This window comes from Talpa europaea (genome assembly GCF_964194135.1).
Source record: "Talpa europaea genome assembly, chromosome: 2".
Lineage (NCBI taxonomy): Eukaryota > Metazoa > Chordata > Mammalia > Eulipotyphla > Talpidae > Talpa > Talpa europaea.
The window spans coordinates 34872392-34887656 of NC_140068.1; the positions used below are offsets into that span (position 1 = coordinate 34872392).

A 15265-nucleotide genomic window follows, 5' to 3' on the forward strand; every position below is an offset into this window, starting at 1 on the left:
GAGGGCACCGCGCTGCTCGGCTCGCGCTGCTCGTCCGCGGGTCGGCGCGCTCGCCCGGCTGAGCCGCGACCGGGGCTGCGAGGCGGCCGGACGGTGCGCGCTGCCGCCGCCTGGGAAGCGGAGCAGCCGGTCCCGGCTCGGGGATGAACAGCGGGCGAAGTTGACGAGCCCCCCGCCCGCGCTGCGCCCCTGGTGCCCCGAGGTGCGCCGCCCTCTCCAGGAGCTGTCCGCGCGCGGCCCCGATCCAGGTGTGCGCGGGACACCCCGCCCCCCGGGACGCGGAAACTTCACCCTAAGTCCAGATAGTGGGCTCCGAGGGCGGTGCCCGGAGCTGGACTCCCGGCCCCACCACGCACGGGAAACTGTCCTGGCGGCTGGCGCGGCTGTCGGAGGCGGAGACCCGCCGGAAACTTTATCAGCATCACCATAATTACTACCTTTCCCGGTTTCTCTCCCCGCAGGGACTGCCGCCAGCGGTCTGTAGCGCGTGCTTGTTTGCCAGAGGAGACGCCCCGCAGAGAAGACTCGGTGGGGAGTTGTTTCCCCTGGGGATACCTGCAGCCCAGCCGAGGGGTTTGGGCGGCCTGGATGCGCAGGACCCAGCCCCGCAGCCGCGGACGCCGGGCGGCGGCGAAGTTTTGCTGCTGAGCGGCGCGGAGCAGAGCCCCTGGACAGCGGACTGCCCGGCGGCCGCGGCGGCTGGAGCGATGCCGGTGGGGGGCCTGTTGCCTCTCTTCAGCAGCCCGGCGGGCGGCGGCCTGGGCGGCGGCCTGGGTGGGGGGCTCGGCGGCGGCGGCAGGAAGGGATCGGGCCCCGCCGCCTTCCGCCTGACGGAGAAGTTCGTGCTGCTGCTGGTGTTCAGTGCATTTATCACGCTGTGCTTTGGAGCGATCTTCTTCCTGCCCGACTCCTCCAAGCTGCTCAGCGGGGTCCTGTTCCACTCCAGCCCCGCCCTGCAGCCGGCCGCCGACCACAAACCCGGGCCCGGGGCGCGCCCCGAGGACTCAGCAGATGGGAGACCCCGGCGTGGCGAGGAGGGCGCGCCCGGGGACCCGGCGGCCGCCCTGGAGGACAACTTGGCCAGGATCCGCGAAAACCACGAGCGGGCTCTCAGGGAAGCCAAGGAGACCCTGCAGAAGCTGCCGGAGGAGATCCAAAGAGACATCCTCCTGGAAAAAGAAAAGGTAGCCCAGGACCAGCAGCATAAGGCGACGTTCAAGAGGCTGCCCCCGGTGGACTTCGCGCCCCCCATTGGGGTGGTTAGCCGGCAGCCGGCCGACGCCGACATCGCTGAGAAGAGGGCAAAGATCAAAGAGGTGAGTGCTGTGTGCTAGACAACCCACCCAGCCTGCTGTGTTTATCAGGGAGAAGTGACAAACCTTTGAAACTCTTAGGATTGCAACATTATGGTAGGTGGATGTGGAGGTTTTCCACCAGGTGCAGTGTCAAGGGCTCTTTCGTTTTCCCTTTTTCAGTATTAGAGTAGATATTGCCAATTAAGATCAGAGGTTGAATCCGGTTCTTTGCTTTTAACTTGCATGCTAGGGTGATCCTGTACCAGGCCAGGTAGGTAGTTAAAGGCACGGGCATGTGGTGTGCAAACCTCTTTCACTGGCCAGTACAGGGTTACTTGTCCCTGAGAACAGCGATAGTGAAGATACCAAACAACCCCCATAATAAGGTTTGGAGTTTGCACAGAAATGAAGCTTGAACCTAAATGTAAAGTATCAATCACCCCTGATAAGAAGGGTTCTAACAGCAAACCAGCACACCTGGCAGTTCAACCATGTGACCCTGTCCTGCCAGGTGCCACCCTTTGTGCACTCAGACTATAAAGGTGAAACTCCAGAAGGTCAGATCATAAGGTACACACTGTTGTTTACTTTTTTCAAAATGAAAATTTAAAGAGCCAGCCTCTTCAATTTCCAGTGTACAGTCAGAAAAGAAGTATCTCATGGGACGCAACAGGTCTTTGTCCATGGTTACTTGTCCCTGAGAACAGCGATAGTGAAGATACCAAACAACCCCCATAATAAGGTTTGGAGTTTGCACAGAAATGAAGCTTGAACCTAAATGTAAAGTATCAATCACCCCTGATAAGAAGGGTTCTAACAGCAAACCAGCACACCTGGCAGTTCAACCATGTGACCCTGTCCTGCCAGGTGCCACCCTTTGTGCACTCAGACTATAAAGGTGAAACTCCAGAAGGTCAGATCATAAGGTACACACTGTTGTTTACTTTTTTCAAAATGAAAATTTAAAGAGCCAGCCTCTTCAATTTCCAGTGTACAGTCAGAAAAGAAGTATCTCATGGGACGCAACAGGTCTTTGTCCATGGCAGCACAAAGATAACTTCATCTAGGACAAACATGGACTTTGAAAAGTCTTACATAATTTACGTCTCATAATTTGCTCTTGTAGCATGTTGTTACTTTATGACTAGCTTAAAGTTGAAGAGGCTCTTAAAATCATTTCAGACGTCATTTTAAAGATGAAAGACCCAGGGCCCCAGTACCAGTTAGTATTGGAGACAGGACTAGACACTTAGAAGCCACCTTGGTCACCTGTCACCAGGCTCTCTGTGGACTTGCCTCCTCATGTGGCTACACTCCTGAGTGACACTATGCCAGCCTGAATTTTATACAATCCAAGAGCTGTAGGAACCAAATTAAAAACATTTCATCCCCAATCTTTATTCATATTTCTAAAATACATAGGGATGGAAGTAATATTTCTGTTGTTTTTTTTTTTTTAATTTAAGAGACTCTGAAAATAAATTTTATGTTTTGGCATTGGATAGGTAATCAGGAAAGGAAGCTTCCTGTTCCCTCCATTTTCAGAGTAAACAGTTTTGAGATTGTGAAGAGGTATTTAACAGAGTGACTACAGAGTAGAGCAGTTTGGTTGTCACGGAATTTGAGATTTTAATACAGACTAAATGAATGTGGTTAAGCTGTAGTTGAACAAGTTAAAGTGGTTTTGGTAAACTGGGTTTGGTCCAGTTCACGCTGGACAAAATGCCTTTATTTCTCCTGGGCATATAGCTTCCTTCCACACCCCATCAGCCTTTCCATTTTTTTGAGACCTGCTCATTAGGTAGAGACCCTCTGAGACTCGGGGAAATGGATTTTATGCCCCCAACTACTTCTGTTTCCCTTCTCCATGAAATCCTTTCAGGGCTACCAAACCGGGAAGGATGGGGAAAAAAGCTCAAATTCTTACCTACTATCTCCCTACTGGCATCTCTTAGCTTCCTTAAAAATATCAAACCAAAACTCATAGTTAAATTGCAAATCTGTATTTGCTTGTGTTGTGCTTGAGTTTGAAACAGTGTAATTCACATGTTCATGGCTCTAAATTCCTGCGAGCTGCCAGTTAGTGTTAAAGTTGTCTGAGGAAATTATCTTGAATACTAAAGATGCATAGATGTTAAAAAGCTAGTGGTACTAAGCTACATTTAGAGCAGAAGCAGTGGGAGAGTAGCAATTCAGGGCAGCATATGCATGTCTGTTCCTATTAGATCCATGTTCTCTGTGTCTCTAAATCAAAGGATCTTAATTAACCATATAAAGGAAATTTATGTGGCATTTGTATCAGTGTGGCACTCACATCTTAACACCCAGATATTTTGAAATTTCCCAGTCTTGCATACAGTGGTGGAGCTAAATATGGCCTTTAAAATTCCAGGTTGCCTTAACCACGCACCCTCTCCCTACCTCCACTCCTCATAAGAGACCAGCAGTTAGCTTCAGTATTTAGTCAAAGGCAGAAGAAATGAATTAGAGTTTTTCATCAGATAGTGCAGGCAGATGTGCTTCTTTGTAAACCAAAAAAGAAAAAAAAAGGTAAATCATGCTATTCTAAAATTACTCAGTGAATGTTCAGTTTCAAACAGGAAAGAATAGTTGCTTATTGTGAATAGGGCACTAGACTTTGTACATTTAGATTCAGTTTTAGGCATCATCACCTGGACTCCTTGTCATGGACCAATGGGTATTTGCCATGGTTTTGATGTTTCTTGCCCCTAATAGTCTCTAGCTCTTCTCATATACTTAGTTTCTATTACAACTGAATATACTAACACTTCTGTGGTTAAAAGTACTAGTCTTTAACATAGGAACTTGGACTATAATTTCTGGGTCAACTTTTATTTTGTAGCTTTGGTTTAAAAATGACCAATACTATTTTGTTGTTGTTGTTAACAAATTTGTTTCTAAGAGGGAGACAGGCTGTAATTTCAAATAGGATATTATCTGGCACTCTTCGCAAAAAAGCGGTGTGTGCTTTTCAGTATTAATTTGATGGATAGGTAGATTTTTGATGTCAAACTTGAAATTGAGGCCCCTCAACACTTTGTAAATTAACTCTGGGATTTTCCTAAACTTTGTTAATAGTTTATATTTATTTTCATGAGTTCAGTATTTTTATAAGTGTAGTCAACCTACTTTTAAAAAGTATTAGAAAAATGAAGCACAGAAGTTAAAATAGCACCATGGGAATCGTAGGAGAAGTTATCCATTTTTCCTTCTACTGGACCCCTTTTTTAAAAATCAAAATATTTTGTGCCTACAGAAAGAACCTGTACTGTCCTTTAGGATTAGAGCTCTAATCTTCATTTAGGGGATGAATATTTTTTTTCCATTTTCTGAAATTATGGTGAGTCTTTGTGTAATAGGGGCTGTGTAATAGTGGCTGACGATGTTAGAGGTGATTCCTCCTCAGTCTGGAATAACCCAAATTGGGTTGGGGTGGGAAACTAATAGCCAGCTTTTGGATCTCTCAGATAAGACTTTAGGACTAGTCAGCTGTGGTAGCACAATTGTCATTTCTAAGTTTCTCAAAATAGGCCTTAATTTTATATTCCACTCATTTATTTATATAATCATACATTGAAAGGAAACTTTCATACTAACAACTGATTAAAAAATTTTGTTATATGTAAATATAGTTTAATAGTATATATTACCTGTAATAATATATAAATATGTTTTAGTAAATAGCATTATAAAATTTATTTGGGTGGTTGGTTCTGGTATGGAAAATTTGCACAATAATAAAAACAACGACTTGAAGAACTGAATCCAAAGAATATTAGGTACTTTTGAGTAGTCTTGCCTGTTCTGTTGCTCACCCTGCTCTGAAGCACACCTATCTTGAACATGGACAAAGGTGAGATTTCTTTAAGGACCTTTCCCAGAGCAGATAGATGATGGAGTGTTTGTAAAGATTTCTCTCTTTAACAAGTACATGAAGAAATTAAGATGACTAGTGTATGTATTGGAGTAGATGCTGACTTTTAAACATTAATATACAAAAAAAGAGAGAAAAGATTGTTAGTGGATAGTCAATAATGTTCAGCTTACTTTTTCTGTAAACTATTGATAATTTGTCTGAGAGTATCTGTCTCTTATCAGGTAACTTAAGATTCATCTAAAGGAGCTGTATATAAGCTGTAGAACTTAATTAAGGGTGTGAAGAGGTAAAAAGTGCATTTTTCAGTAAATGTATTATCTGTGTTTCTTAAGTGAACTAATAAACTAAACCATCTTTGAGAAGTTTGTCCTAGTATTTCATATACATAAAAATTGCCTTTTACTGAGATCTGAATATGTTGGAATTAAGTGGAGAATTTACATATTTGTATTGTTTCATAAGTTATGATAGTGTAAGAACTTTATTAAAGATAGTTAATGGATGTCTTAAGGTTAGAGGGGAAGAGGTCCTACAGATAAGTGGAAGTGTTGAGGCTAAATATACAACAGGTAGAGAAGAACTGCATTGGGACCTGCCTATACTCTTTTCCCAGAAAGCACCTGTGGCCATTTAAGTTTGTTACAATCTACAGAGCCATAAAAGATGTGTGTTTTTATCAAGATGAATTTTGATTGGTCAAAAATACAAGATAGTATGAAATGCCTCTCCCCTAAGCAGGCTAAAATGATAATGGAGGAAAGTCCTTAGGGAAACTAAGCCTGGATTTTCCCCTCCATGTTCTTAGTATAGTGCCTTGTTTAGTGTTAAGTAATTGAACTCTTAACCCCCCCTCTACCCTCCCACATCTCATCCCTTACCCCTCATGCCTCAGTCTAAGATCCTGTACACAAACTCTGCAAATTATTTTTTTTTACCAGCAGTTTTATTTACAGTATGGCATAAAACTGTGATTTTTGAAACTAAATATTTGCTCTAAGTCATGAAGTGTTGTACTGGATGAGACCTTAGAGATAGTCTAACTCATTCATTTTACAGTACAGGCAACAGAAACACAGAATTGTTCTGGAAATCACATTGCCAGTTAGTGGTAGAATTGAGTTAAGAATGGAAGCCTGATTCCTATGGATATGGCTCTGTATCGCCAACATGGCATGCCTCCTAAATTAGACCTCAAAGTAGTGTATAAATTGTCCATTTTTTTTATCTGTATACCCTAATGTAGAGTGAATACACACACGAATGTGCAATATTATAAATTTGACCTTATATTAGTCACATTAACTATGTGATTTGGAAGATCTCTTCTTTTTAAAGCTGTCCAGAGAAAGTTTGATATGACATCTTTTTGTCTTTGTAAAGATCTCTGCAGGAATCATAGGCATTTGTAATCATTCAGTTGGACATTCTTTACAAAGGAAGGTCGGGGAGAAGAGAGAAGGGAGACCCTACAAGGGACATGACAACATGGGAGAGCTCTTTCAAATTGTAAATGTTCATGACATTGCGCTGTTTGAGACAGAAGAATTGACAGCTATTGTGAGGGATTGTATTTTTTTAAAAAGTAGATATATATACTTCAAATTCACATCAATCAATGGGCTCTTCATTTTAGAAGCACACGGTTTTCTTTATACAAGTAGGTCCTAGAGAGTCTCTGAATGACCCTATCTGACCCTGCTCCAACCATGTGGAACAGTGTGGAAGTTATTGATAAGGGCTGGTTCCAGAGTCACATTAACTGAGGGTCTGAATATGGCAAGTTACTTAATCTCTTACACCTTCGATTTTCTTATTGTAAAAATGGGGATAATAAAGTACCCACTTTGGGGATCATAGCACTTAAATGTGATCATCCCCACAAAGCACTTAGAATAACATCAGGCTTTCAGTGAATGTACAATAAATTCTACTTGTTATTGTTACTGTTCATTAGTAACGACCTAAAGCCATCAAGCCAAGACTGATTATACTCTTTCACATGCTGTTTAAAAAATCAAGGAAGTAGATAATGAAGTTTCAAAAGGTTATCAAATATAGTTCATGTTAAGTTTTGATGCTTAAAGGGATCCATTTTCAATTCATTAAAATGATCTTTCCAGACAGCTATCATTTTACTGTGCCGCTGTGAACTCTGACTTTCACAGATCTTACCAAATTCCAAAAATTTTAGGTGTCTTTAAAAACTGTATACTTCTTCAGCCTCTGTATCTCCAAACATGTGTTAAAGAATTAACTTGTCTTTTTCTCATAGTGAGATGAACTTGTTGCTCAAGTACCATCTTAGGGTAATCACAGTTCTTGAATTACTTCCTTAAGCATTGAAATTACACCCCAAAGTAGAGAGGGAGAGAGATTGAGTGAAGTGCACCTGCTTTGTCTCTAGAGGAGAGTTTGTAAGAAGTAAGAAAAAGATTGAAACTTGCAAAAATAACATAATTATGATAAATTCTGTAATCAGAGCTCTGTCTGTCACGTGATAGCCAACATTTAGTTATACTTCGTAACTCAAAGATTTTGACCTTTTGGGGGAATTTGAATTTACATTTCTTTTTAGGGTTTCAGGCCCATAAGGACCTGAGAGATACTGACACTGGTCTTACATATGAAGCGCTGGGCCTGGTGAGCTTTGACTTCCTGAGATTTGTCCAGTGAACTAATAACAGAGCTGGCATCTTGTACGCCCCGGCCCTGCTCAACCTGTGATAGGTGAACTCTAATGAGAATAAATGAATGGAGGCTGCCTGGCCTGCCCCCCTCTCCTCAACCCTGAAATGGCAGCTAGAAGTCCCACAGAGACTGTCCTACAAGATGGAACATCTTTGCTAAGTAAACTATTGCCAGAGAAAGCAATACTGCCTTATTCTATTGCTCCAAAGAATGCCTCTACACTGCCCCACCCCCACTGAGTCTGATAAAGACTTCTGTGATCATTAGGTACTTGAAAGAAAACCAAATGAGATTAAGGCTAAGAGCATTTAAAAGTCACAGCCCTCATTTCTGTCATGAATACTCTGGCGGTTGCTTTAGGTACATTAGAGCCCAGCAGTCTTGCAGATAATCCAGAACAAAGATAATACAATTTAAAAGCCCGCACATTCTTTGTATTTATTTGATTTTCATAACTAAAATGCCTTCCTTTTTTCTTTCAGTCCATTTGTCTCCCTACTTTAAAGCTTATCAGAAGGACCTATACCCCTAAATCATATGCAGTGTTATAAACCAATGTTACCTCAATAAAAATACATTTCTTAAAAATAGACCTGTCCCTGATTTGCTCCATTACTTTCGTATCACTCTTGCTCCTGTTGGAGTGGAAGCTAATCTTCCTCTACCTTCCTCAGGCCTTATAGCTTGGAGATATTTAAATTGATAGACGAGAGACGGCAAGAGGAAACATATCCTTTAATTACATATGCACCAGGGCCCATAGACTAGGAAGTCTTCTGATCATTCCAGTTAGGTTATGGATGTATAGTTTTTGGGAAAAGGTAATGAAACTTGGAAGAAAATGACAAAAGTTAAAGAAAGTTAAAAAGAAATTTTGCAGGGTTACATGCACATGCATCAAAAACAGATTTTGCAAAGTCTAGTCTACAAAGATAAGGTTGTTTCTGAGACAGAAGATATATTTCCTGTTGTTTTTTTTTTTTTAAAGGGAGGGTAGATAATTAGGCTAAACATCATTATTGAATCATCTTTCTCTCAATTCAAAATACCAGCCTTCTTCTTAGGTACATCTTGGGGACAATCTGTCTTTAGCCTCAACAGGCTCCTCTTACAAAGTTTCTCTGGCAGTTTCATTGTTAAAGCTAAACTACATATAACAAAACCAGGTCTTTTAATAATATTGTGTAATTTAGCATCAGTTGTGATACTTTCTTTTTTCTCATCTGCAATGTCATATTGAAATGATATAAAATGAAATGACATTATTTAAAGACCTGTATTAAAAACTGACCTGGTGACTTCAGAGAAGAGAGTAGGGTTAGTACTTGAGTGGTAAGAGATTTGTAAAAGGAAACAAGAATGACGATTAGAATAAGGATGAATAAACAGAAAATAATAAATTAAACACAAATCCTCACTATCATTTAAACCAGTGTCCCATTGGACAAAAAATGGATCAGTCCCATAAATTGTATGTGCATCACTTATCTGATTAAAAAAACATTAATTCTGTCTTCTACAGATTTAAATTATACACTACTTATCCCATTTGATTTACAAAGAAGCAATGTTTTAACTAATGATCATCCAAGTTCCTTCTGGTTAAGCAGCCAATGTGTCTAGAATATTGAGGTACTATAGAAGCTAAGCAGTTAACTTCTGGTGTGAGTATTTTCATGTGCATAGTAGCATTGAATTCTTGTTCTAACACTGTAGAGAGATTCAAGATTGCCTTTTCTAGTTTTAATCACCAGAATTTGGGGATAAAACCCTTAACACTGGAAAGAAGTGGGAGTTGTGATACACAAGCACATTTTCTATGATTTCTGTGTTTATGTGGCACAACTTTGTGAACAAAAGAACCCAAGTTTTTAAAATGGTTGGCATTTAAGGTGGAGTGTCTCATGACCACAGATACCAGATACCTAATTTCATAGTGTTCTGGCCTCTTAGCTGGAAATCTTTTATGTTTTACTGTCACATAAAAAGACCAGTGTGGTTCACAGACATCATTAGGTTGGAAATTGATATTTTCAGGATCTGGTGTGTCCCAGACCTGTGATAATGTTAACATCTACAAACCTCCAGTTCTTCTGTGCTTTTCCATCTCTAAGAGCAGAACATTGTGAAATAGGAGGCCTGAAGTTGGTTTTGGCAGCTTGGTTTTTATCACCCAGTCAAGTAAATCCAGATCTTTGATCCACACAAATATAGTTTGTGCTATTGGGCAGTCTATTCAGGGGAGGAGCAGAGATACCCTAAATTGTACTGTGTGACCTATGTACGATAATCTGGCAAACCTTTTGTACTAAAATTACCTTAGTTTCCTCAACAGGTTTGAGGATGACATTTTAGAAATCAAGCCACAGAGTTTTTATTGCACTACTGTCTTGGTATATCTTCATGGAGGGAAAAAACAAAAAACACCACTTCTCAATGCAAAGAGAAAATATTTCAGTTTCTTTGTTTATCCAAATAAGCAATAGTCTTTGGGCTTCTGTAGAAATTTTTCTGGACCCAAGTAACTCACCAGAGGAAGAGGTATCTGGTCATGGATTCCATACCTGGTCATTCATTCATCTTTCATAGTTAGCCCACCAAGCACTCACATTAGTAAGAGCTACTTCAAGTTCCTTTGCATTATCTAGATGTCAACATACCAATAGTCAGATTGATTAAATAACATACCAGGGGTTGGCACACTGACATAAGGTGGGTGTTTGATCTCTCTCCAACTTGTCGAAATAAAGAAAGTGTTAAAAAGAGCAAATAACAAGACAGAAAGGAATTTGCAGTGGATTATATAGGTAGAGACAGCATTTAGGAGTCAGTCTTCTAACAGGAATCAACCAGAATCTGTAAAACAAATTACAGGGGGTGGGGAGGCATGGGGAGAGCCTGGCTGTTTATCTGGGCTTAATTTATATAAATGGAGTAATGTATATAATTAGAGTAAGATGTGAATAGAGTAAGAAAACAATTAAAACCATTTGGGCTTTTAAAAAAAATCTGGTTGGGTGGAACTTTTTTTATAAGAAATCTAAAATTATCTTTTAGTAGCTTCAAAAGCCATGAGACGGTTTTGCTGTCAGATTTCTTTTCACCGATAATACCTATACCTTTGAGTTAATTCCTCTTTTCTCAATGTCCCCAAAATATCTTGAGGTCCTCCAGTTTATTAGGAGGCAACTTTTTCTTCTCATCTTTTGAAGTTCTGGGAACCCTGTGAGCAAGATGCCGGGCTGGCTACATAAAATCAATTGTAATTCCTGAAAGTAGTCTGGTCATATCTGAGTCTGCGCATATCTGCAAATAAGGACATTAATTATATTTTGTTCTAGGAAGAACAAGTTTATTGAACTTAATGTAAATAAATACATCGCCATAAAAATAAAAATACTAAGTTTACAAATTCTGGAGGAATCAAGCAGGGGAAAAAAGAAAATGTTCAATCTTTCTTCATGAGGTTATACTTTACCAAATTGCTAATAGTTTAAGAGGAAAAAAAGCGGTTAAGTTTTTGGAAAGTTTATATATAATCAGATACTCATGAGAGTTACTTCAAATGACTTCAACTGAAAAAGAATCAAAACACTACTACAAAAATCTGATTATAATAGTCTTCAACAAACAATTGGGTAATTCTTGTATTCTCTAGAAATTTATTAAGACACTGATTTATTCTTCTATTTGTGTATCTTATAACACATTTGTACTGTTATGCAGATTATTTAAATCTCAAAGTAAAACATTTTAGGCATAAATTCCTGCTGTTCAAAATGAACTGCTTTATATTTTAAAGTCTGCATATATACTTTGTGTAAAAGTCAGGATATCTCCAAAGCTAATAAGATAATATTTCTTAAGATAAATAAATTTAAAAATAGGATACTATGACAACACAATGATAAAAACAAACTATAGCTTAAAATATACTGAATAAATGTATATTGCCCAAAATACTGTTGACGTCTATAATTCAAACAGCAGTAGTCCAATATGAGCATCTATGTGTTACAGCTAACTTTAGACACAAATTAATGGATTCAGATGTACTATATAAAAGTGCCTTTCACTTTTCCAAATCTTAATCTTGTTTATCAATAAATTAAAGTGTACATTTGCATGCACAACATTAGAAATAATATGTATAGTCCTGAGTTACTTAGTAACATTTTGGGTAATGTTGAACTCCATACTTGACAGATTTTCCACACCTGTAGCCTAGGCTCTACCTTCTAGGTTTGTGTAATCACACTTGATAATGTTTGCACAAGGACAAAATCGCCTAAGAATACATATCTCAAAATGTATCCCTGCCATTAAGTGACCACATATAAATTTCTGAAAAGAATTCAAATATTTCCTCATAAATTTAAAGACCATTCTCTACTTCAGAGTTATATACAGCACCATTATGATTTCCTTCTCATTAGACCTTTTTTACTCTTTGTTGTAAGAAGTATGAATTGAAATTACAGAGAAATTCCTAACATGAAACAAATGAAATAATCCAACTTCAACAATGTTTTAAATGAAAATAAAAACATTGTAACAGGACAACTACATTTTAGGAATTTCATACAATTTCTAGAACATTTATATAATATATCTATACAAATATAAACTAAAAAAATTTTAACATTACTTCTTATTTGACAATGCTTCCCATGACCTCAGTATCAAATAAACCTAATTAGTTTACTGTATCCCTTTTAGTAAAAGAGAGTTCAAATCTTAAGAGGTATTGTTCTAGAGGGCCATCTGGAAAAAATCTCAGCATTATTAAATCAGAAGACTTTTTTTTTTAAAGATTTATTTATTTATACAAGAACTGGGGTACAGGCTAGAGGCGCAGGAGGATGAGAGGATTCACCAGAGACAGAGCAGGGAGCAGAACAGGCAGATGACTGAAAACCCTGAGGGGAGCAGCGGGCGAGACAGGAGAGGTCTGCCATGCCATGTGGGTATCTCCTTGGCCGGCCGGGAATTGAACCCATGCTGTAGAGGCTGCGGACAGCTTCACAGTGCTGCGCTCCACCCGTTGCGCCACTGGGGAGGCCCAAGAGACTTCTTTTAGAATTTAATTTTGGGAAGTTTGTAAAAAGCATTAAAAGATTTTAAAATGCTTGTAGGATTATAGATCATTATGAAATAACAGTTATCCATTTAGCCAAGGTGAGAAAAATTTCAAAGGAATAGATAGATAGTTCTGAGCAAAATTTAGCTCTTAATATTGAGAAGATAAGGTTTACTTAAAAGACCTGATAAAGATAACATGAAGCCAACATCTCTGGTTTCTAGGTAGATGATTAAAAATGCAAAGAAAAACCATTTTCAATCCCTTATCAGGAGCAGACCAATAGTCCATGATCATATCATCCCATTAGCAGGTGAGAGAAAATTAAAGTTTGGTTTTACATAAGGATACTATTTATATTAAAGCTTAACTTTAAAGTCCTTATAAATTTATTCAGTCTTATAAAATTTGACCACACAGAAATCTTTCCCCCCCTAGATTTATTTCCCATAAACCTTATATAACATTCTTTTTTTACTTTCAGATTTTATAATAACCAGCTTAACTTCTTAAAAAATTACTTTCTTTCTCCTTAATAAAATGGATTTCCATTCTTATAATTTCTCTTAAAGAAAACATACATCTTACTTTCTTTGCATATGGAGACATTTCCCTTATTATTTTTATAAGTTTTAATTATATGTATTTATTAGAATGTTTAGCCTTTAAAAATAGCTTTATAACTGCATGCACGTTTAAAGGACTCCCTTTAAGTAGCATGGGTGTTTACATTTTAAAGAAATCAGCCTTTAGCTAACTTACATCCTGATCTATGAAGAGAAATTTTCCAGCAGGTGATGGGCTGACTGGTTTGTTAACTAGAATCATAAGCAGGTTTTCTATAAATATCAATAACTAATTATTAGATTGTGGGCTCTCAAAAATTTTTCTGTTTTAGAAGTTTTTCCAATTTGAACAGTGACTGAAATCAGTAAGCCTTTTTGTCAATTGAACATGATGCAAGAAAAATTCCAGGAGAGTATAAAAGACACAGCTCTCACAACATTGACACCATTTACTCCCAATGTTTTAGTTTAAGAAAACAAGACTTGAATTACTTAGGCAGTCAACTAGCAACAAAGTTTAAGATGACAAAAGATCTTTAGGACTTGAACCTCTGTTCCAAACAAACCTGAGAGTTTAACATTGCTAGACAGAAAGCATGCTGCTTATGAGACAGTATTCAGATTCCAGTAAAAAGTTTTCCTACTGACTGCTAAGGAATGCTTCTGTAAGTGTGTCATGTGAATGGCCGGACTAAAAAAGTCATAAAGCTAAGTTCTTTTGTACACAAAACAAAACAAATGGAAAGTTCTTATTTGGCTTTGCACATTAACGGTTTTACCTAATCTCCAAATATCTTGGAGTTAGGCAATAACCCAATAGGGATGGGCCGAGCTTTTGAGTTAGAGATTGTTTTTGTTTTGTGGAGTACCTTCTTTTTTTTTTTTTTAAGATTTTATTTATTTATACAAGCACTGGGTACACTCAGAAGCGTGGGAGGGTGAGAGAATTCACGAGAGCCAGAGTGGGGAGCAGAACAGGCAGACAGACGAAGTACACTGCTGAGGGGAGCAGCGGGTGTGGCAGGAGAGGTCTGCATGCCATGTGGGACCCTCCCCTGGTGGCCGGGGATGGAACCAGCGCTGCAGAAGCAGCTGGCAGCTTCACAACCCAGCGCTCAACTGCTGCGCCACCGGGGAGGCCCTGTGGAATACCTTCTTGCAAGAAGTTTTCTTGCAGTAGATGGGTGGCCTAGTGCCAGTCTAACCCATTCTGTGACCATCTAATCCTGTTGTCAGTGTTTTGAAGGGGAAGTGTCTCTTAGCAGTATCTTTTTCCCCATGTACATATATATGCTGGTCTGGTGAAGACCATAAACTCACCAGTCTGGGTGCTGGCCAAGCAGCAGATTTATTGGCTCTATGCCTACAGTTCTACACCATGGGTTTATTTCTCAGGACTAATAAACACAGAAGACAGGACACAGAAAATAGAGACTTTCCATAGAAGGGAAAGGATCAGCCAAGAAATCCAAGAGTCATTATACCAAGAACTAGTTCTACCAGTTTTCTCTTATATTATTAATCTATAATTTAGAGAGAGATATAAAACATTTCTCACCCCTTGGTTTCTGTTAAACTGTGGAGGATGAGAGAGATTGAGGAGTCTGAAGTGGTAAAAATCATTACCTTGATGGACCTGCCTTGTCATAGTCTTAGATCTTGTTTTCTACAGCAGTTGTTGGTAACAAGCAGAGCCAACCTTTGATTGTTCCTTCATAGTTGCCAAAACTGTTGGGGA

The 15265-nt window shown here is 39.3% G+C and overlaps 1 protein-coding gene across 1 annotated transcript in view; it reads left to right on the plus strand.

Moving 5' to 3' along the window:
• Nucleotides 1-692: 692 nt before the first annotated feature.
• MAN1A1 (mannosidase alpha class 1A member 1) overlaps nucleotides 693-15265 on the plus strand; it is a gene marked incomplete at its 3' end in the record, with an annotated part of 169981 nt that continues 155408 nt past the window's right edge. The window contains exon 1 of the mRNA XM_084229018.1: nucleotides 693-1316. Within this exon, the coding sequence (XP_084085144.1) occupies nucleotides 708-1316 (609 nt within the window). The 5' untranslated portion in view covers nucleotides 693-707. The remainder of the gene's footprint in view (nucleotides 1317-15265) is intronic.